Source organism: Eurosta solidaginis, chromosome 1 (genome assembly GCF_040869045.1).
Source record: "Eurosta solidaginis isolate ZX-2024a chromosome 1, ASM4086904v1, whole genome shotgun sequence".
NCBI lineage: Eukaryota > Metazoa > Arthropoda > Insecta > Diptera > Tephritidae > Eurosta > Eurosta solidaginis.
In genome coordinates, this window is record NC_090319.1 from 244,165,265 (window position 1) to 244,188,617 (window position 23,353).

A 23,353-nucleotide genomic window follows, 5' to 3' on the forward strand; every position below is an offset into this window, starting at 1 on the left:
TATCAACTAATATTATGTACTTTTTCATAGAATTTTATATAAATCATAATCTGCTTGGAATGGTGTCGAAATATACCATTCGATATACATTATCCCAACCTAATGTAAATGTATGGATTTGCACATTACCTAAATAGTTTTGCCAAAATAACAAGAATATCTTTTACTTTTTCAGATATTTGTAAGCTGATTATTAGCCTGTAACATTTTGAGATAGCTCGATTATCGCTTCTCAAAGCGCACCAGGCAACATGGATCCAGATTGTTTTGCAATGTCTTCTTATCAGTTCGTAAATTCGCTCGCTTCTTGTTATCCACAGCAAATGAATTCACAGCAAAATCATACAGGAAATTCCAATGGCAGTGGAAATGCAACTGCCAGCAATGGTGTCTCAAGTACGGGTAGTGCTGGTGGGGGTTCCGGTGGCCAGGGCAATTCTGGTCCAAGCACTCCCGGTGGCAATGATTACTTTCCAACAGCTTCAGCCTATTCTCCAAACATGTATAGTAACACACCGCAGGCTCATTATGCAAATCAAACGGCCTACAGTTTAGGTGCGGGAACAGGTGGCGGACAACAAAATCCTGATATGGTGGACTATACACAGTTACAACCGCAACGCTTGCTGTTACAACAACAACAACAGCATGCACATGTGACGGCAGCGCAGCATGCTACACAACATCAACAACAACCGCATACACAACAGCAACACCCGCAACAACAACCTACGCCACAACAAACAAACATTAGTTGTAAATATGCCAATGATCCCTCAACACCCACCGGTAACAATAACAACACTAATGCCAGCAATAACAACACTAACACGCAATCACTGGCCAGTCCGCAAGATTTATCGACGCGGGAAATTTCACCAAAACTGTCACCCTCTTCTGTGGTGGAAAGTGTAGCAAGATCGTTGAATAAAAGTGTATTAAGTGGCAATTTAGCTGTTGCGGCAGCTGCGGCCAATATAACAAACAATCATAGTGGTGGTGGAGGATCAGGCGGTGGTGGAGTGAATGTCAATGTCAACGTAAACGTGCCAATGCACAGCCCTGGCGGAGGTGATTCTGACTCAGAAAGTGATAGCGGCAACGAGGCTGGCAGTAGTCAAAATAGTGGCAGCTGTAAGAAGAATCCGCCACAGATTTATCCATGGATGAAGAGAGTACACTTAGGACAAAGTAAGTTTGAGATATATAACACATACATACATACATAGATACATTTCTAAATATTTATTAGTTATTAGAAGCATGAAGCATGTTTCTTTCAAAATACAAATCTCCCCAAAAATGTATGTCAATATTATTCTTAGCTAGCCTTACAGCTTTATTCCGAACGTTAACGGTAAATTTGGTATCGGAGTATTATGTAACCGAAAATATTTACCAGTTTATGTAACCGCGATTCTGGTCTCAGCGATTATACTGTCAAAAGACAAAGATGAGCAATTGAGATTAAAATAAAAATGTTAACTAAATTTTGTGTTAAAAAGTATGAATTTTGTTAAGAAATTCGTGTACATTAACATAGATAGGTGAACTTTTTATACTCAGTTGAGCAGAGCTCACAGAGTATATTAAGTTTGATTGGATAACGGTTGGTTGTACATATATAAAGGAATCGAGATAGATATAGACTTCCATATATCAAAATAATCAGGATCGAAAAAAAATTTGATTGAGCCATGTCCGTCCGTCCGTCCGTCCGTCCGTTAACACGATAACTTAAGTAAATTTTGAGGTATATTGATGAAATTTGGTATGTAGGTTCCTGAGCACTCCTCTCAGATCGCTATTTAAAATGAACGATATCGGACTATATCCACGCCCACTTTTTCGATATCGAAAATTTCGAAAACCGAAAAAGTGCGATAATTCATTACAAAAGACCGATAAAGCGACGAAACTTGGTAGATGAGTTGAACTTATGATGCAAAATAGAAAATTAGTAAAAGTTTGGACAATGGGCGTGGCACCGCCCACTTTTAAAAGAAGGTAATTTAAAACTTTTGCAAGCTGTAATTTGGCAGTCGTTGAAGATATCATAATGAAATTTGGCAGGAACGTTACTCTTATTACTATATGTACGCTTAATAAAAATTAGCAAAATCGGAGAAGGACCACGCCCACTTTTAAAAAAAATTTTTTTTTAAAGTAAAATTTTAACAAAAAATTTAATATCTTTACAGTATATAAGTAAATTATGTCAAGATTCAACTCCAGTAATGATATGGTGCAACAAAATACAAAAATAAAAGAAAATTTAAAAATGGGCGTGGCTCCGCCCTTTTTCATTTAATTTGTCTATGATACTTTTAACGCCGTAAGTCGAACAAAAATTAACCAATCCTTTTGAAATTTGGTAGGGGCATAGATTTTATGGCGTTAACTGTTTTCTGTGAAAATGGGCGAAATCGGTTGATGTCACGCCCAGTTTTTATACACAGTCGTCCGTCTGTCCTTCCGCATGGCCGTTAACACGATAACTTGAGCAAAAATCGATATATCTTTACTAAACTCAGTTCAAGTACTTATCTGAACTCACTTTATCTTGGTATGAAAAATGAACGAAATCCGACTATGACCACGCCCACTTTTTCGATATCGAAAATTACGAAAAATGAAAAAATGCCATAATTCTATACCAAATACGAAAAAAGGGATGAAATATGGTAAGGTAATTGGATTGTTTTATTGACGCGAAATATAACTTTCGAAAAAACTTTATAAAATGGTTGTGACACCTACCATATTAAGTAGAAGAAAATGAAAAAGTTCTGCAGGACGAAATAAAAAACCCTTAAAATCTTGGCAGGTATTACATATATAAATAAAGTAGCGGTATCCAACAGATGATGTTCTGGGTCACCCTGGTCCACATTTTGGTCGATATCTGGAAAACGCCTTCACATATACAACTACCACCACTCCCTATTAAAACTCTCATTAATACCTTTAATTTGATACCCATATCGTACAACCTCATTCTAGAGTCACCCCTGGTCCACCTTTATGGCGATATTTCGAAAAGGCGAACACCTATAGAACGAAGGCCCACTCCCTTTTAAAAATACTCATTAACACCTTTCATTTGATACCCATATCGTACAAACAAAGTCTAGAGTCACCCCTGGTCCAGAAAGGCCCACTCCCTCTTAAAATATTCATTAACTCCTTTCGTTTGATACCCATATTGTATAAACGAATTCTAGAGTCAGCCCTGGCCCACCTTTATGGCGATATCTCGAAAAGGCGTCCACCTATAGAACTAAGGCCCACTCCCTCTTAAAATACTCATTAACTCCTTTCGTTTGATACCCATATTGCACAAACGAATTCTAGAGTCACCCCTGGTCCACCTTTATGGCGATATCTCGAAAAGGGGTCCACCTATAGAACTAAGCCCCACGCCCTTTTAAAATAATCATTAACACCTTTCATTTGATACCCATATCATACAAACAAATTCTAAAGTCATCCCTGGTCCACCTTTATGGCGATATCTCGAAAAGGCGAACACCTATAAAACGAAGGCCCACTCCCTTTTAAAAATACTCATTAACACCTTTGATTTGATACCCATATCGTACAAACAAAGTCTAGAGTCACCCCTGGTCCACCTTTATTGCGATACCTCGAAAATGCGTCCACCTATAGAACTAAGGCCCACTCCCTCTTAAAATACTCATTAACTCCTTTCGTTTGATACCCATATTGCACAAACGAATTCTAGAGTCACCCCTGGCCCACCTTTATGGCGATATCTCGAAACGGCGTCCACCTACATATATACTCATTAACACCTTTCGTTTGATGCCCATATTGTGCAAACAAATTCTAGGGTCACCCCTGGTCCACCTTTATGGCGATATCTCGAAACGGCGTCCACCTATGGAACTAAGGATTACTCCCTTTTAAAATGCTCATTAACACCTTTCATTTGATACCCATATCGTACAAACGGATTCTAGAGTCACCCCTGATCCATCTTTACGGCGATATCTCGAAAAGGCGTCCATCTATAGAACTTAGGTCCACGCCCTTTTAAAATACTCATTAATACCTTTCATTTGATACCCATGTCGTACAAACGCATTCTAGAGTCAACCCTGATCCACCTTTATGGCTATATCCCTAAATGGCGTCCACCTATAGAACTATGGCCCACTCCCTCATAAAATACTCTTTAATGCCTTTCATTTGATACACATGTCATACAAACACATTCCAGGGTTTCCCTCGGTTCATTTTCCTACATGGTTATTTTCCCTTATGTTGTCACCATAGCTCTCAACTGGGTATGTAATGTTCGGTTACACCCGAACTTAACCTTCCTTACTTGTTTTTATTAATTTTGTTCAAACAAATATTTAGCAAACACGTGCAATTTTGCGTGGTAATGAGACGTTACCACTCATTTCGCTGGAAACGTTGTTATCCGCAATCAGGATACGAAAAGTTGTTTGTAATATTCGTAACCGTAAAAAGAATGTTGTTACCAGCTTTTAATAAGGGTGTTAATGTACATATGTACAAATGTATGAATGTATGTAGTATCTACATGGTACATACGAGTTTTAAATTTTACTTAAGTTTCTCTCCAGAACCATATGCATAGTTGCGAATAGACAGACATGTACATATGTATATATGAAGCTAGATATTAAAAGTACTACATCTTTAATTTTAAATCCTAAAATGAGTTTGTTTATATACTTTATAAAAACCCATGCAAACGAACTATTTCGTTGAAATAATGGGTTGAATCAATTAATTAAACATATCATTGAACTACAAATACCAATTTGTAGATACGAAAGTGCTTATGGACTTACATATATATATGTATGTACATGTCGTCATAGCTCCAGTCTGTCTGCAATGTTCCAAATTAGTAAATCAAACAAACATTGCTTGAATTGAAAATTCTTTATGAGTTTAAATTTATCTGAGTAGCCTAACGAAAAAATTGAATATTTGAAATCTCGCACGAGTAATTTTCAACGCCACACTGTGTCAAAACAAATAAACAATCCGTTCATGTTACTTTAACTCTAGATCTGCTTTAGATTTAGTATTTGTATCTCGGTTTGCTTTAAATATGTACCTATGTATGTCTGTACGTGAATATGTACACGTATGCGTGAATATACATATAACTCTGCGGAAAAGTAAGTGCCAGTTGATATGCTGCGGATAAACTTTTCATATGTATATCATCAAGTTTATTTCTTTGCATGCAGCAGCAGCAGCAGTAACATCAGTTCATGATCAAAACTATTGTATATACATATGTATGTTTGAATTTAGGAGGTTTCCCTTATACGTATGCACCTAAAGTACATATGCTTTTCGTACAGCATTTATCATTAGGCAGAGGGTCAAATGCAACATAAACGCCCATTTTATTATTAAAGACGTTTTGTTCAGTTTCCAGAAGCTTTCATGTCTTTATAACACAAACTTACTCTTATAAATTGAAAACTATTGAGCGAAGTTTACATACAAATGCTTTAAGGCAACTTAGTGACATGCATGCTGAGAGCATCCATCGCTTGATCGATGCAGATCGCTGTAAGTTTATAGGTGTCGGGGGCATACCTCTTAAAAAAATTGCTTATGTCAGCTTTATGCCAGCTAATCATTCTGAATTAATAGTTCTTCACTACGGTTGAATAAATTTAACAAAGCAAATTAAAACAAGTAAGGAAGTCTAAGTTCGGGTGAAACCGAACATTACATACCCAGCTGTACACTTTAAATGCTGTTGTTGTTTGTTTTGTGTGCTTAATAGTGTTACAAGGCTGCGCAGTAATACATATACATATGGTTCTCTTCTGAAATAATTTTCGTTTAAAAGGAGCAAAAGGGATAAAGAGGCTAACACCAATGACCTTAAGCGGGTAATAATGCAGTTTTCCTTCAGATATAGGGATTTCCTTACTGTTTTTTTTAAATAAAGATATAACATAACAATAAACATAAACACACAAGTGTCATTGTACTAAAAGGCATTATTACAAACAAACAAGTAAACGTGTCTAAGTTCGGGTGTAACCGAACATTATATACTCAGCGTGAACTTTAATTGTACATTTCATTTCAGATAAATTACTTTTCTACATAACACGTGGCACCACCCGTTTAAAAAAAATTTCTCCCCATTTCCTCTTACAATAAAACTTGATAAGTGAAATATCATTGACTCCAAACTATTTTTTGTTAAGTTATAGCTCATTATTCTAGTCTATGACCCCTTTAAACTTGTTTTATATCGAAGTTGCCGTGGTCTTTAACCGATCCCGTCCATTTTTACTAGAAATATTTTCTGCTATAAGGAAAATATGTGTACACAATTTCATTACGATATGTTAATTTTTCTTCGAGTTATGGCTCCCAAAACATAGAAAATTGCTTAGTCAAAAAAGGGGCGGTGCCACACCCATTTTCAAAAATTTTGGTGTTTTCCAATTTAATGTTATAATTCAATTAATAAGTAAAATTCAATTGATACAAAGCTCTTTTTCGCTAAGACATAGCTTATTATTTTCGTCTACGACCCATTTAAAAATCTTTTATATAAAAGTGGGCGTGGTCTTTAACCGATATCGTCCATTTTTTCTAGAAATATTTCCTGCTACATGAAAAATTTTTGTACCCAATTTTATTACGATCCGTTAATTTTTCTTCGATTTATGGCTCCTGAAACATAGAAAATGCTGAGTCATAAAAGGGCCGGTGCCACGGCCGTTTTTTTAAATTTGAAGTTTTTCCGATCTATTGTTATAAATCCACTTGGGAAATAAAATACCATTGATATAAAGTTTTTGTTTGCAAAGATATAGCTTATTTTATTCGTCCACGACCCTTTTAAAAATCTTTTATATAAAAGTGGGCGTGGTGCTTAACCGATTTCGTTAATTTTTCTTCAAACCATTCCTTATAGTAAAGGCAACCCCCCTGCCGAATTTTGTTACGATAGATTTAACGATTTTTGATTTATGAGTAATAATATTTGTAAAATTGATTTTATCACAAGTGGGCGGTGCTACGCCCGTTTTAAACATTTTTTCAAATTTGTATCAAGAGTCTCAATATCAGTCCACACGTCAAATTTCAACATTCTAGGTGTATTATTTACTAAATAATCAGGTTTTTTGTGTTTTCCAAAATGGTATGTATATAAAAGGTGGGCGTGGTTATCATCCGATTTCGCTCATTTTCAATAGCAATCTATTCTGGGTCCAGATAAAACTCGTGTACAAAATTTCGTGAAGATATCTTAATATTTAAGTTATCTTGTTAACGGACAGACGGACGGACATGGGTCAATCAAATTTAGTTCGATACTGATGATTTTGATATATGGAAGTCTATATCTATCTCGATTCCTTTTTACCTGTACAACCAAGCGTTATCCAGTCAAAGTTAATATACTCTGTGTGCAAACCACGCTGGGTATAAAAAGGGCAGGCTTATCAACGAAATTTTCCAACTTTTACTACAAATAGCTTATTACCTACACCTACGCACTTTTACAAAATCTTGTAAATCGTCGGTCCAATGCCAAAGTCATGAATGTACATATTTGTTGTTTTGAGACAAACGCGCAAGACATTGTTGAAAATAGAGATTTTTTGTATTTCTCAACCACTATTGGAAGGTTTACTTTTGTAAACCACTAAGTAATGTTAATTGAAAAATGATTTTTTAATATATTTTTTTTTTTTTTTCAAAAAAATGCACATTTGTTGTTTTGGCTTTGCAAAATTTGACATATATAATATTTCGTTAAAACAAAAATGGCACAATCGTGACTTTGGCATTGTATCGACGATATAAAAGAAGGCGATTTAACCGATTTAGTCCATTTTTACTGAAAACATTCTGTCCTATGAACCAAATATACTTTTTCGGTAAGGGGAGACAAATAAAAACGCACGTGTATCGGCGATTTTCATGTACACGCCAGAATTTTCTTTTTATGTATAAAGTATAAAGCTCGTAGTGTCCGTCTGATCGACTTGGACTTTGGATCGATTTTTAACCCTTTTTCCGTGATCACGTCAAATTAAAAAAAAATAGATTTTTATCAATTCTCAGATTTTCCAGAATTTTTTTTTTTTAATGGCTATCGATTTCTTTGTAACGGTTTCAGCTCATTAAAAACCATTTTAAGATTGTTTTTCAAATTTTTATCAAGAGTCTCAATATCAGTCCACACGTCAAATTTCAACATTCTAGGTGTATTATTTACTAAATAATCAGATTTTTTGTGTTTTCCAAAATGTTATATATATAAAAAGTGGGCTATTATCCGATTTCGCTCATTCCTATTCTGGGTCCAGATAAGCTCCTTTACCAAATTTGGTGAAGATATATCAATATTTACTCAAGTTATCGTGTTAACGGACGGACATGGCTCAATCAAATTTTTTTTCGATACTGATGATTTTGATATATGGAAGTCTATATATATCTCGATTCCTTTATACTTGTACAACCAACCGTTATCCAATCAAAGTTATAATGTCCTGTGTACAAGTACAGCGGGGTAAAAAACACCAACCTACCACATCTAATCACAAATAAGGAATAGTTTTCATACTCTCGACTACCAGCAAGGCAAGAAGCCAACAGTGAAAAGGAATGCAACAAACAAACCCCACAGCAAAATATGCTACATATTATAGTTTCTTCGTTATATGTTTTGATTTCATGCTTTAGTATGTTTATTTTTCATCCTAGTACATAACCATTTAAAAATAACAGCTTTTGAAAGTAATAGAAACTGCATTATTTAATACGCTAATTCAACGTCCGTCTCGCGGCTGCAGACGTCCAGAATATTTGAAATTGTACTCATGAACTAATGAATGCATCAGAAAATTAGCAACTAATTGTGTTTGCTTCAAATTCACTATTTTCATTGCGGTCCAAATATTTTGGTGGAAAGTCATTAAATACCATCGAAGCATACAAAATTGTCATATTCTTAGCAGCAGGGTCCTGGCCAGTGCGTCTCTCATTCATACAATTATTTGCATATCACTCGACTGTGAAAAGAGCGGCCTATGATATTCTCTTCTTTTACCTAGCTTTTAATAGCTTGGATTGTATATTTGTAACGGAATCTTTGAGCATAAATTCCACCAACTTGCAGAAGTTTGATTATATTAAACTTTGCAAACGACCGATGGGAATGCAATAATTGATCTTATTTAGAATATCCATTACGTTAATTGAAACTTTACACACGTATCCAAGACCGATGAGAGTGCAATAATTTGATGGTGGGGCGACATAATCTCAAAGGACATAAAGTCAGTTGACCTAATGACCACTTCAAATGGTCATAAGCTTAACTGAAACTTTGCACACGTATCAAGGGCCGATGACAGTGCAATAATTTAATGGTGGGGTGGCATAAGGTCTGCGATAATAAGATCAGGGTTTGACCATTTTAATTCGTCATAAGGTCAATTGTCCACTTAAATGGCCATAGGGCCGATTGACTTTCAGGGCCTTTCAAAATTTGGTGCAGTGATCATTTAGGAAATTTCCGTTTGACCAAGTAACCATTTCGGGAATACAGCGACTTGCCAATTTAATCACCTCTGAAAAGAGGACTTTTATTAATTTTAAAAAAGCTAACTGGGAACGCTACACAACCTTCAAAAACCAATATTTTGCTACTCTCTCCATCCCGACTGATGTCCGGCAAGGCGAGCGTGCGTTCCGCAAGGTCATCGCTTCAGCTTCTGTAGGCTTTATTCCGGCCGGTAGAATATCTGAAATCATACCGCATTTCCCGGCTGAAGCCGCAAACTTAGCGAGACATCTCTCTCCTAGAGACCCACATATTAGGAGTCTCAACTTGAGCAGTTGGTAAATGAACACACACGTACCAAATGGGAGCAGCATCTAAGGAACTGCAACCGTCAAATCCCTGTCCAATCAAACTAAACACAACGCCAACAAAAACAAAGCGCCCTTCGCCGACAATTTATAATGCATTCTTCTGTGGACAAAGCCAGACGTCGTGCAAACCGACGGGCACATAAACACAAACAGGGATAAGGTCTACAACAACCAAGGCATGACGTAGCTGAATGCGTTTGTAACACTTCAACCATCGTAGGAGTGCGGGTTCAAATCCCACTCCCAGGAGAAAAGGCCTTGAAGAGATTTAAAAGGTATAATTGAAACAGCTTTTTCCTTGTCCGTCCTGATGTCACGTAGTTTAAATTTTTCCCAAATTATTAAGCAAATTATAAATTAAATCGCTTCAAATAAATGTTTTCATACATTTAAAGCAATTAGGGCAATCCCCGCTTAACGCATACAAACAGGCCACACCAAACAGGTGGGGACATAAGAAGACAACCCGTGGCGGTTCTGAGAGCAGTATTTTGGCAGGCCTGTAACTTCTTCCAGTGAGTAGTTTTTATGCTTGGCGACCACATAGGGGACGCGTAGCATGCAATAGGCTGGCCAGTTGCTTTGTAAGTGGTAATAAGCGTTTCTTTGTCTTTTACCTAAGTACTGCCAGCAAGAGATTTGAGGACTTTATTACGGCTCTGGATTATCGGTACAATTGCGGCTGCATGCTCACCAAAATTTAGATCCTGATCAAACGTCACACCCAAGATTTTGTTGTGGATGTTCAAAATGGTCGACATTTGGGACGTCCATGCTATAAATAAGGTCGCGGAGGATTTAGTCGGTGATAATGCCAGGTTTGGTGAGGCGAAAAAACTGGAAAGATCAGGGAGGCAGCCGTTTGTTCTGTTGCAAAACTCATCGATCTGTGGGCCTGGACCTGTGGCCATTACTGTGCAGTCATCGGCGTAGGAAACGATAGTAAATCCTTCTGGTGGCGAAGGTAGCTTTGACATGTAGAAGTGTGGGGCTAGGACACCACCCTCGGCACCCCTTGTTTAATTCTTCTTGTTTTTGACGTTTCGTTTCTAAATTGCACCGATGTCTGCCGGCCACCCAGATAATATGCAGTCCACCTTTTAAGACATGACGGAAGGGTAGACCCTTCCAGGTCTTGCAGTAACGTGCCATGGTTGACCGTATCAAAAGCTTTTGATGGGTCTAGCGCAACGAGTACTGTTCTATGGTGGGGGTTTTGATTTAAACGGCAATTTATCTGAGTGCTAATGGCAATTAGGGCGGTGGTGGTGCTATGAAGTTTTCTAAAGCCATGCTTATGACAGGCTAGCTGCAAATTTGCTTTGAAGTAGGCGAGCAAAATGGCTTCAAGCGTCTGGGCTACTGGCGATAGGAGAGATTTCGGGCGATATGGCTCTCCTATGTTAGCTGGTTTCCCAGGCTTTAGTAGCGGGACCACCTTGGCCATTTTCCATTTTTCGGGAATTATGAAGGTGGAAAGAGACAGATTGAAGACATGTGCTAAAAATTTGAAACCCTCTTTCCCTAGGATTTTAAGCATCGGCATGGCTATGCCGTCTGGGCCCAATGCTTTGGATGGTTTAACATGACCGATGGCATCCTCAACCTCTTTGACGGTGATGGTAATTGGGGATGCGCTGAATTTATGTTTATGTGCGTGTCTGTTGGCCCTCCGTCTAACCTTGTCAACCATAGAATGCATTATATATTGTCGGCAGGAAGCGCTCTCTCATTTTTTTGCATCCGACAGCATCTTATCGCCAAAAGCGATGGAAATTTTGTCATTGTGCTTAGACGGATTCGATAGGGACTTTACGGTGGACCAAAGCTTACCTACACCGGCAGAGAGGTTTCAATCGCCTAGGTGCTCCTCCCATTTTGCCCGCTTGTGTTCGTCCACAAGCAATCTGATCCATTGGTTTATATCCCTTATTTGGGGGTCGCCGGGATCGAGCTGTCTTAAAAGGTCACGTTCTCTCACTAAATTTGCGGCCTCCGTTGGAAAGTGAGGCCGAATTTCGGGAATTCTACCGGCGGGTATAAATCGAGCCGAGGAGTTTTCAATGACCTTGCGGAAAGCACGCTCCCCTTTGGCGAGCATCAATCGGGATAGGGCGGGCAGCGAAGCGGTTGTCTGTAAATGATTTGTATTCATCCCACTTTCCTTTTTTAAAGTTTATGAAAGTGCGTTTTTCTGTGACGATGAAGTCGGCGGTACGCTCGAACGAAATAAGTATAAGCAGGTGGTCGGATGCCAATTGACGCAGTTTACGAGTCCTGCGCTCACGATTGATATATCCGGCCAACTGTGACAGCTTCCTACCTACGTCGTTTCTTCTATTTGATCCGCCAACATCTCACCCCTACTGTCTGCCTGCAAGTTTGAATGCCATAGATCGTGATGGGCATTGAAATCGCCTAAGATAATGCGATTATTGGCAGTGAGTAAGGCGCTGATATTAGGGCGGTATCCACTGGGGCAACAGGTGGCAGGAGGGATGAAGATGATGATTTCTAGGTTTGCATCGCCTGACCGTACAGATAAGACTTGACGTTCTACGGCACTGTCCCTGCGGCCGATGTCGGGATCAAATATATGATATTGCACTGAGTGGTGCATGACAAACGCGATGACGCCTCCATTTCCGCTCTCGCGATATTTTCTGTGGACATTATATCCAGAACAGGTCTGCAGAGTAGATCTTGCTGTGAGTTTAGTCTCTTGAATCGCAGCAATGCGGATGTTGTGCCGCTTCATGAAATCGGCTATGTCCGCGATCTTCCCAGTCAATCCATTACAGTTTAACTGCAAAATACTGAAGTTCAACGGGCGAGACGTCGTCACTCTGGGAGTAAATGACGGGTAACTACGCCTGGGTTGTGAAAGGCTAGGACGCAACTGCTGTTGTGGCCCTGGGACTGGACGTCCTTGGGTAAGCATTGGGGTACCCGGTGTATTTGGGTTTGTGGCCTGGTAACATTGCGCTATGAAACCCGTCGGGGGGTTGCCGTCGCAGAGACTAGAACATCTAGGAAAGTGGCACCGTCCAAGGCAGAAGCTGCATTGGGTGGATGTCGCAAACATATATATTCTGTGCTGGCAAACGGTGCAAAAGGTGGTAGGGACTAAGAGTCTGTTTCCCTGACCTACACGGTTGCTGCCGGAAAAGAGGGTGGAGGGGGAGAAGACGAGGGAAGGGACTGACGCTCGGCATTGCTACCGACTCTACCACGGAGATTGTAGTTATGAGTGGGAGCGGCCGTATGAGTTGCAGCAGCGGGTACTTGTTATGGCTTGCGAGTGGCGGGGAAGGTTGTGGGGGGAGGGGGAGGGGGGCGCTAAGGGGTAGATTATGGGACGCTCTTGGGCGTGAACAGCAAGTAACCACAAAAGATTTATAAAAGTTACGAGGACGTCAGGTTTTGGGATCTAGCCGAGAACAACCTGTCCGATGCAACCATCCCTTGCACGAGACACACTGACAAGAGTATGACCATCCTAAAAAGATCCTTTTCCGGCAGACGCAGCAAAACCATTTCTCAGGACCGGGGTCAGGAGACGGACCCGGATTGGGTTCGATACCTTCCCGGAGCAAGAGAAAATGGAGCAGTCCCGCTGCAAGGAGCTGCTGGGAGGAAGACAATTTGTGGGAGGGACGCAACAAATTAAATGGGGTTACACTGAAATGACATTTCTTGGTCGGAAAAAATCCCGATTTGCTCCGGTACATAGAACCGACTGCCTTGGGAAGCGTATTTTATAATGTCGTTACGCTTTCTTTGACCTTTCCTGAGCACTACTAAGTTCTTAATATTAATTTATCTAAGTATATTATCCTAGTATATTACTTTCTTCTTCTAGTATTTTTTGAATATAATAATTCAATCATTATTTCAACAAAAAAGTTTTGCATAAGTAGCGCGACAGTTACAACGTAAAATTCCATATATGAAAAAAAAAAATCAAAAATTTCGAACCGAAGACATTTCGAAAAGTATTAGCTCATTTCCGGGGGTGGACCTTTTCATATTGCGTCACTTGTAATCACTTGCTTTTGGTGGGCTACTGTTAGGTTGTTGAAAAAAAGTTGTCACGACGTGAGCTACGTGGCTCGCCATTTGCATGAAACAGAGCCGAAACTGTTCGAGATTCTTTTTCAAAGCTGGCGGGTCCCTCGATATTCCTTAAGTGCTGTCAATAAATTCATACAAACCTCGTCACTGCGAAAAATTATCAAAATGACTGCTGAGCGGAATATCATTCTATGGATGTGGAGGTAAAACAGCGCGTTTATGAAAAAACTCTGAAATGGGGCGTGTTTTAAGCCAATTCTGAGATAGTACGCTTGTTTAATAACGTTTCTTAACAAGGTAAGTGTTCGAACCCGAGAGGGAATATTTTCAACTGATTAATAATACGCTTTAATGCACATACATATCTGGAAACTTTCAGACGACCCCAAATTATTATTCACAACATTTAGCAGTTGTTGTTTCTTTGCAAAGTTGGCAGACAAAAATAAAGAAGAATTTTTTCCCTCTTACTCGTGCCAAGTATTGCATAGTTTTCTGTGGTTATTGCTGTTGGATATAATAGGCTCATCAACAGAGCTATTGAAAGATCTCGTGTGCTACACATTGATTGGTTTTTTGCAAAATTGCCATTTAGAACAACAAAGCTAAAACAGCGGCGAAAACATACATGGCGACTGCTAGAACAACATCTACTTACAAGATTTTATGTATGCCCACTGTTGACAGAAGCAAAAACATCACGAACATTCGAAGCCTTAGCATTAACACAACAAAACATGTGCACTGCTGCCATGACGATTGTGCCGTCATCGCATAATGGGGCGAAATTAAAAAATGGCATTATTAAAAATAATAATTACCATATAGGGTACCTTTAATAAGTTCAATTATTTCCAAAGAGGTAAATCAGGCTCTAAAAAAAATTACTTGAAACAGTCCGGAAATACAAACACCAATCCAACAACTATAACGCCATTTAGAAACATGGTGTACGAAAAAAGTACATAATTTTAGAAATTTTTTCTAAACAGGTTTTCCCCTCGGCGGTGGTTTGGCAACCCCTATGACTATGTTTCTACCATGAAAACATCTCAGCAAAAACACGTTTGCTTAAGACATATATGATCCGTTTATTTTGAAAGTGGCATAAGTCATTTCATGTCGTTTAGGTTCAGTGGTAATTTGTTTGTATCTCTCCTCGCCTCCAGTTTTTTAGAGTCCAATATCCAAAAGATGCAATTCTTATTATTATTTTATAATTGTAGAACCATCTATATATGCATTCGTTCAAAAATAACAATGCATTTAAGACCATGAGTTGGAAATGACTTATGCCACTTTCAAAATAAACGGCTCATATGTACATTAACCTGGACCGATTTGTATGGACGAAAGTTAACCGATATCACGCCATCGAGTTTTCGATACGATTTGGGCTCAGGAAAAAAAGTTCCACTACGCATACCCAAAAAAATAATTTTCGAGCCTGTGAGATTATTTTTTTTTTTATTTTTATTTTTTTTTCATGACCTTCTAAAAGAATTTTCATGTATACCCGGTCCGACCCAAAAATTTCCCCTAAAAACGTTGTCGATAACAGTTTTTTGAAAAAAAAAAATTTATTATTTTTTTGGGTAGGTATGCATAGTGGAACTTTTTTTTCTGAGCCCAAATCCTATCGAAAGATCGATGGCGCGATATAGGTTAATAAATCGACCAGTCTAATGTACATATGTATATGCTGCCTGAGCAGATGCCGTTAGGAGTCGGCATAAAATGTGTAGGTCCGAAAGTAATCTCCTCAGAGTTACATAGCGCCAAATTACTAAGATGTCACAGTTGAATTTTACAAATAAGCTAAACAGGCAAATGTTCATAGAGCGTTATGAAAACAGTTGATATAATTCTAGTTCCTATATCTACTGCTCCTAAAATCTATGCTTTGTATTTCCTAAATATTTTCGGGTTACATAAAATTGACTTTAGGAAACATTTTTTAGAGTCAATAATAATCTGAAGAGTTTAAGATAGAGTTTTTGATCAATTTCGAGGTTTACGCTACAGATTAAATTAAGGATTAGAAGGACCTGTATATTGGCGCCGACTTCGAAGGAGATTGCTGCTGGAGTTTTGTGAAACAAACATATTAGTGCAAGAAACACACTCCAAGAGTATGACAAATCCTGCGGAGTAAAAGCTTTGTATTTCAGTTTTGGTGGTTCCTTTACCAGAAATCGAGGCTGGAACCCATTTAAATGCCGCAAATTGTCCTGATGTCCAACTCGATGACTGATCTACGGATACGAACTTCTCTCTATCAATCGGCAATTTTCCAATCAAATAAGGTGACACAGTTAAATAGCGAAAACTCGTTTGATACCGATTTATGTAAGAACGCATATTTTTCAAATCGATTAAAAATTCTTTGTGGCTCTACCCGATAAATTAATAAAATCACACTAATTCTAACCCGTCTCATTAACTGCTAATATTTGTTGCTTCAAATGATAGAAGGGTGCCAATGCACATAAAACTGAGAGGGAACGATAACTTTTAAAACCGGAAAATAAAAATTAATTATTTAGACTCTTAATTTGTAATCTGACCCCATTGTGCACCATTGCTACGAGTTTTTTTTTTGTTGCATTCGATTTAATTTTTATTTGTATACATAGAATATTTTCAACAGCTGCTAATATGAAAGTATTTGACCATTTAACAAAGAAACATTGTTTTTAGAAAACATTATTGTTTTACATGATTCTTGACAAATGAAATAAAATTAAATCTTGTATATGTATGTATGCATGTACTTAAATATGCTTATAAAAGCATAAAATGGTATTTAGTGCAATCACCATTGGACAGTTAGCTACGGAGTATTATAACACTTGCATTGGAGCGAAATAATGCAAAATTCAAACACACAGTAACGTAATTCAAAAAATGAGTATCCAAGAATCTAAAATCGGAAACAGGCTCCGATTTAACAATCTTGTTGGCGGTCGCCGTGGTAACGTTCTCAGAAACAAGTGATTTCAATTAGAAGAAAGTTTTTCTAAGTGGGGTCGCTCTTCAGAGAAAACGAATAAGCATTGAAGATGCCGCTCAGAGTCGGCATAAAGCATATGGGACCCGCCAAATTGTAGGATAAATTAGAAGGAGCATGACGAAAATTGGGAAAGAAGCTTGGCCTAAAATCTCTTCGGATGTGATCGCGCTCTACTTTTATTTGTTTTATTTATTAAGGCGGTTTTTCTCATGTGAACTTTAAAATTAATCAGTCCTATAAACACAAATTTTGTTCAAAAACATATTTTTATCGGACAGATACCCCTTATTGGGAACGGTTTTTTTTACAGACTAGACGGTGTTAACAATAATGCGCGATTTGGAGAAAGCAATCCTTCAGCCCCCGAATTCCAACATTCGCTAACGCTGAAACTCCTCGCTAAAAACATCTAGACAGTAACAAGTGCGAAGAGAAGTATGCAACATTGAGTAACATATGATTACTAGGAATAACAGCCAGTTGCATACTTTTTTGCGTACTTGTTACTGTTTTAGTTATTTTTAGCAATGGAGTTTTAGCATTAGCGAATGTTGGAATTCCGGTGCATATAACTTAATTTGACACTTTCGTTTTCACCAACACAGGGCGGCCAACTCTCAGTTAAATCGATAATTGTGAATATTTTGTTGAAAAAATTGCAAATATCTATTGCGAATATACGAAAACCAACAAATCAGCTGACTTTTGCTAACAGTTTTGCCTGAGAGGATAGATATAATAAAAGACGTCAGTTCGATATTTATTTGTAACGTACCAACTTACCGGGTATTAGATAATTACCTTCTACACATTTTAAAGAAGTGTATATTAATATATATTGTGATTGTTGGAAAAAGGATAAATTGCTTAATTAATACAATCCCTTATAACAAACAAAAATATCTCATGAAAATGTGTGGAAGCAATTTAAAATTACCCCTCAAATGCGCATTACAAATGAATTTCGCAAAAAGTACGAACTAACGTCTCTTATTATCACACCTATTCTAAATATTCTCGCGGAATTTTGTTCTCGCGGATTTTTTTATTACCGCGCAAAAATTCCTCCAATTCTTTTCTCCTAGGGAGAAGAATAATTGGGGAATAGGAATTTCGAATTTTCGAAGTCAGCTGTTTTGTCAATTGAAATTTCGTTGCGCATTTCTTATTTTGTTTAAAAAATAGAAAAGTTTAATTATTGTTGCGAATTTGTTTGAAATTAAGAAATAAAATATAAACAATGATAGTATTGCATTGCGTGTGGTATTCACTGAAATGAGTAATGAATTGGTGCCACAGCAACATCAACAGAGGAGCATAAGTAGAAGAAGACGGCGGGATAACACAAATCCGCCGGAGTTGCCTGCTTTCGTTCAGCAAAGCAATTTTCTGGCGGCCAAGTAGAGTTGAATCGCCTTTCGCTATATGCCAAAATCTATTTAAGCCTTCTTAAAAAATCCTTGCGCAATTTCTGGATGGCTGCAACAAATATGTGAAGAGCTCTTCCGTTGCTTATGAATATTGTGGTTGTTGTTGTTGTATTAACAGTGAGTATATTGTGGTAGAATGTAAATACATATTTTAGCACAAATTTGTATAAATAAGTGTTCTTTCTTAAAATAACCAATTTCCTTTAACTATTTTGATGCATTCCCTTTAATTTAACTAGTAAAAAAACTCCTATGAAATGGCAGAGAAATCTCCCTCTCTCGCACATTCATAATACCTACTTTTCTCCCATAACCGGTTTCCGCTTTTTCGAACATTGTTCAGAATAGGAGGAAAGGGAGAAGTGAAAAAACTCACAAGGAATTTTTATTTAGAATACGTGGAATGGGAGAAGGGAAAAAACTCGAACGGAATTTTCGTTTAGAATTGGGCTGTATATCTCTGATTTTGCCTTGCACTCAGCTGGCGATCGATGCTTCAGTAAGCATTGAAGAAAACGAGAATATCAATAACTTATGAGTAAGTGATTAACTGATGATGGTGGAAAATGCCCTTGTTGGCTTATACCTAACAACACAGTACAACTTAGTCTAACTTAGGTTACATGTAAAATAAAATATTTTTGAGAAATCTATATCAAGTGTTAAGTTACTAAATCTTACTTAATTGGCGCTAAACCGTTTTAACGCTTATCGCTGTCAAACAAGTGGCGCCAGTCGCTTCTTCGCTCTGCCAACTGGCGTCAACTGGTCACCAAGGGAGTTTAAATCATTTTCCACCTGGTCCTTCCAGCTGAGTCGGGGCCGCCCTCTTCCTCTGCTCCCATGGGCAGTTTCCGATAAAAAAACTTTCTTAGCCGAAGCGTCATCTTTCATTCGCATAACACGACCTGGCCAGCGTAGCGGCTGCATCTTAATTCGCTGGACCATGTTGATGTCTGCATGAAGCTCGTACAGCTCATCATTAAATCTTCTTCGGTACTCGCCATCGCCAACACGTAGAAGTCCAAAAACCTTTCGAAGAACTTTTCTCTCGAACACTCCCAGAGCCACTTCTCTGATGTTGTCATGGTCCATGCTTCTGCACCATATAGCAGGAAGGGTACGATAAGTGACTTGTAGAGCATGATTTTCGTTGGCCGAGAGAGGACTTTACTTTTCAATTGCCTACCTAGTCCAAAGTAGCATTTATTGGCAAGAGTGATTCTTCGCTGGATTTTAGAGCGAATGTTGTTGTTAGTGTTAATGCTGTTTCCCAAATAAATGAGGTCTTTTACTATTTCGAGATTACGGCTGGCTGCCAACAGTAGCGTGCCAAGGCGCAAATGCGGTGACTATTTGCTAGACGAGAGCAAGTACTTCGTTTTGCACTCATTCGCCATCAAACCCATCTTTACCGCTTCTTTTTCCAGTTTGCAGTAAGCAGAACTTACGACGTGTGTGTTCAGGCCGATGATATCAATATCATCATCATACGCCAGAATTTGCACGCTTTTATGGTAGATTGTTCGGCTAGTATAATTTTCTCTAGCATCAAATTAAAGAAATGGAGTGTAACCCTGTCTGAAACCTCGTTTAGTTTTTAACGGCTTGAAGAGGTTATTCCCAATTCTGACTGTGGTGATGGTGTTGCTCAGCGTCATTTTGCACAGCCGTCTTATTAGTAATTTTATTCAAAGCGGCGTCGCATTTATAGGCTTTTTAAAAAAATAAAGCAATTTTCGATAAAAATGAGGTGTTGTAAACAGCGCCCTATCTGAACACGTTGCATATATGGGCAGAGTAAAGTTGATTGGCACTCAACTCTTGCAAATCAGCAGAAGATCTTTTCACGAGGCTGCTTTCAGCACTTCCGCAATACTGGGAGTACCGCTGTAACTTTCTGATGGAGTTAAATTACTATAAACTATATTCGATAGACAGGAAGCTGTAGTGGAAAGGTAGTATTTTATTTTTTTTTTTAAACCTCTCATGAAAATGAAATGGTATGTTAAGTTTGCCCCGAATCGAAAAACTTTGCTTTCACCAAATGATTACGTAAATGGCATATGGGCAAATCCCAAAAACTTTTACTTTTTTGGATACTCGGGTTTTACACACGGGAAAAAAAACTTAAGGCCAGAAAAAAGTACAAGGGCATTAAGTTTGACCTTTTGACTATCCGATATGATGATTTTAAAAATCAAGAAAGTTGATAGTAAGTTTTTGCATAACTTCGAAACGTAAAAAACGTCGATTTTTACACTTTTTCAAGCGACACCCTTAATTTTTTTGTTGATTTTTTTCGGTAAAATTTTGAGGCATCGCTGAAACGCTATGGAATTGGAACTGAATGTTGTTTTTGAGACGGAGATTCTAAAAGTATAAGCAAAATTAATGTGCCCCTCCAATACTCAAAACTATCATCAATCAAAATAGCGATCCTTTTTTTTGTCATTTTCAATATTGACAGTTTTTTGCTTATAGCTTTTTGAGGCAACTGAGTATTGAAATTTGGATTATGCACGATAATAGCCTATCAGGGACTAAAAATACGTTCGATGTGCCCCTTTCAGTTTTGAAGGTAGAGGCAGACAAGTGGAAGCACTTGGTTGCGTAAATTTTTTTCAGGAGCATGTTTTTTCATGGGCACAGCTACACTTTTACTTTTATCACTTCATACCCGTTTGTTAATTTTTTCTCTACACCACAGTGGTATACCATCAATTGCCTTATCTTTGAATATTCACGCAAGGAAAGTTATTGATGTTTGTACATGGGGCAAATATACGAAATTTCCGCCAAAAATTGGAAATCGTCAAAAAGTGCAGACAATTTTTTTTAATTTTTTTAAATCAGTTTTTATTTAAAAGTAAATGAAAATAAACACAAATTTGGTACAAAAATTAAAAAAAAATAAAAATTTTTTCTACACTTTTTGACGATTGCCAATTTTTGGCGAAAATTTCGTATATTTGCCCCATGTACAAACAGCAATAACTTTCCTTGAGCGAATATTCCAAGATGAGGCAGTTGATGGTATACTACTGTGGTGTAGAGAAAAAATTAACGAACGGGTATGAAATATTTGACGGTCACCCGGTTTCATATTTTTGCCGATATCTCTAAAACCGGGTTTCGGGTATCAACAAAATTTTACCTAAATATACCCCATATAGGTATGTACATCCTGATAAAATTGCAACACAATCGGTTAAGAAGTGTTTAAATAAGTAAAAAATTTAAGGTTTTCCGGGTTTATATTGTTATCAATATCTCCAAAACCGGATCTCGGGTATTAAAACTTTTTTAACCAAACATACTTCGTTCACATATCTATATGTTTTTAAAGTTTCAAAAGAATCGGTGAAAAGGTGTTAAAATAAATGTGTTGCAAACTTTGCAGTAAAAAATATTTGGCGGTTATTCGGTTTTATATTTTTACCGATATCTACAAAACCGGGTCTCGTGTATCAAAAAAATTTTACATAGCTAACAGCTGCATCTATCTCCATATTTTGTTAAAATTTCAATATAATCGGTACAGAAGTGTTGAAATAAATGTATATTTAACATTGCGACCTCAATTTATATATATTTTGCTCGATCTTTTGACTATATCTTTGTGAGGCATTATGTAAGACGAGTAACGGCGATGCACTATAGCTCCAATTTACCCCTCAATGTTCCTAACAAAAATATATTTGCGTGATACCATGTTTCAAAAAAAAAATTTTTTCTCCAAAAAAACCAAACTTTGGGGGATTTCCCCATATATTGTTAAATGAAAACATTTGTAGATCGGTGGTATACGTAGTACATACTCCATAAAGCCTATCTATTGATCAGATAATAGTTTCGTCGTCATAGCTATCTCAAGCAAACAGCAAAAACGTCAAATTTTGTGTGAGGGTTAACGATCTATTATTTATTTGATATTAATCCAAAACAACGCTTATGTATGTACATCTGTTCTGTATATATTACATATCTTATATAGCCGATTATTCAGATATTACGAAAGGGATAAGATTATTGCTCAGCTCCATTCATGAAATGTATAAAGTCCCGTTCTTACTTGTTTTTGTTTTACTGATGTCATAAAATAACTCCGTTCTCTTGTCAAATACTTGAAAAACAAGCTTAACCCAGCTTAATTTCTGCTTCAAGGTCTGACAACTATGCCGTCCGTAGTAGTTGGAGCCTTGACACTGCGAGCGCATGCTTTTACAGCATCGTCGACGATATATTGGTTTTGAAAATTTTCGAAATCAGATTATATCTACGCCTACTTTCAAAAATGGGAAAAAGGAACAATAATTTAACGAATACTGCTGAAGTGGTGAAACTTGATGAATGGATCAATTAAGTTATGACGTACAATACCAATTTATTACATTAGGCAGAATAAAATTTAAAAGTTTTGCAAACCGTTAATTAAAAGCCGTTGATATCACTTTGCAAAATAAAAAACTAAATATAAGGCGCGATTTGATGTTGCTTTGTCTGGGGTTTTAACCCAGAAACTTCAGAATGGTAGGCGGAGCACGCTACCACCACGCCAAGGCGGCCGCAAATATTAATTTGTAACAATTTTGTAAAATTGGCGTGGCGCCATTAAGCTGAAAAAAATTTAAAAGTTTTGCAAACCGTTAATTAAAAGCCGTTGATATTACTTTGCAATATGGCGAAAATACGAACCTTGGTATTACATATAGATCTGATCAAAAGCGGAAAAGAGCCTCTCCTACTTTGAAGAAATGGGGCTTGCAGTTTTAATCTTAACGACATTTCCAATATATATATGGTAAGTAACAATACTACTACTACTAGTAGAGATAGACTTCAAAAGCTTTTGATGCAGTTAACCACGGCACGTTACTGCAAGACTTCCTCTTAGTCTCAA

At 37.6% G+C, this 23,353-nt stretch overlaps 1 protein-coding gene across 1 annotated transcript in view; it reads left to right on the top strand.

Moving 5' to 3' along the window:
* The first annotated feature begins 218 nt into the window (after nucleotides 1–218).
* Nucleotides 219–23,353, top strand: part of Scr (Sex combs reduced) — a 175,460-nt gene continuing 152,325 nt past the window's right edge. The window contains exon 1 of the mRNA XM_067760265.1: nucleotides 219–1,191. Coding sequence (XP_067616366.1) covers nucleotides 252–1,191 — 940 coding nt within the window. The 5' untranslated portion in view covers nucleotides 219–251. The remainder of the gene's footprint in view (nucleotides 1,192–23,353) is intronic.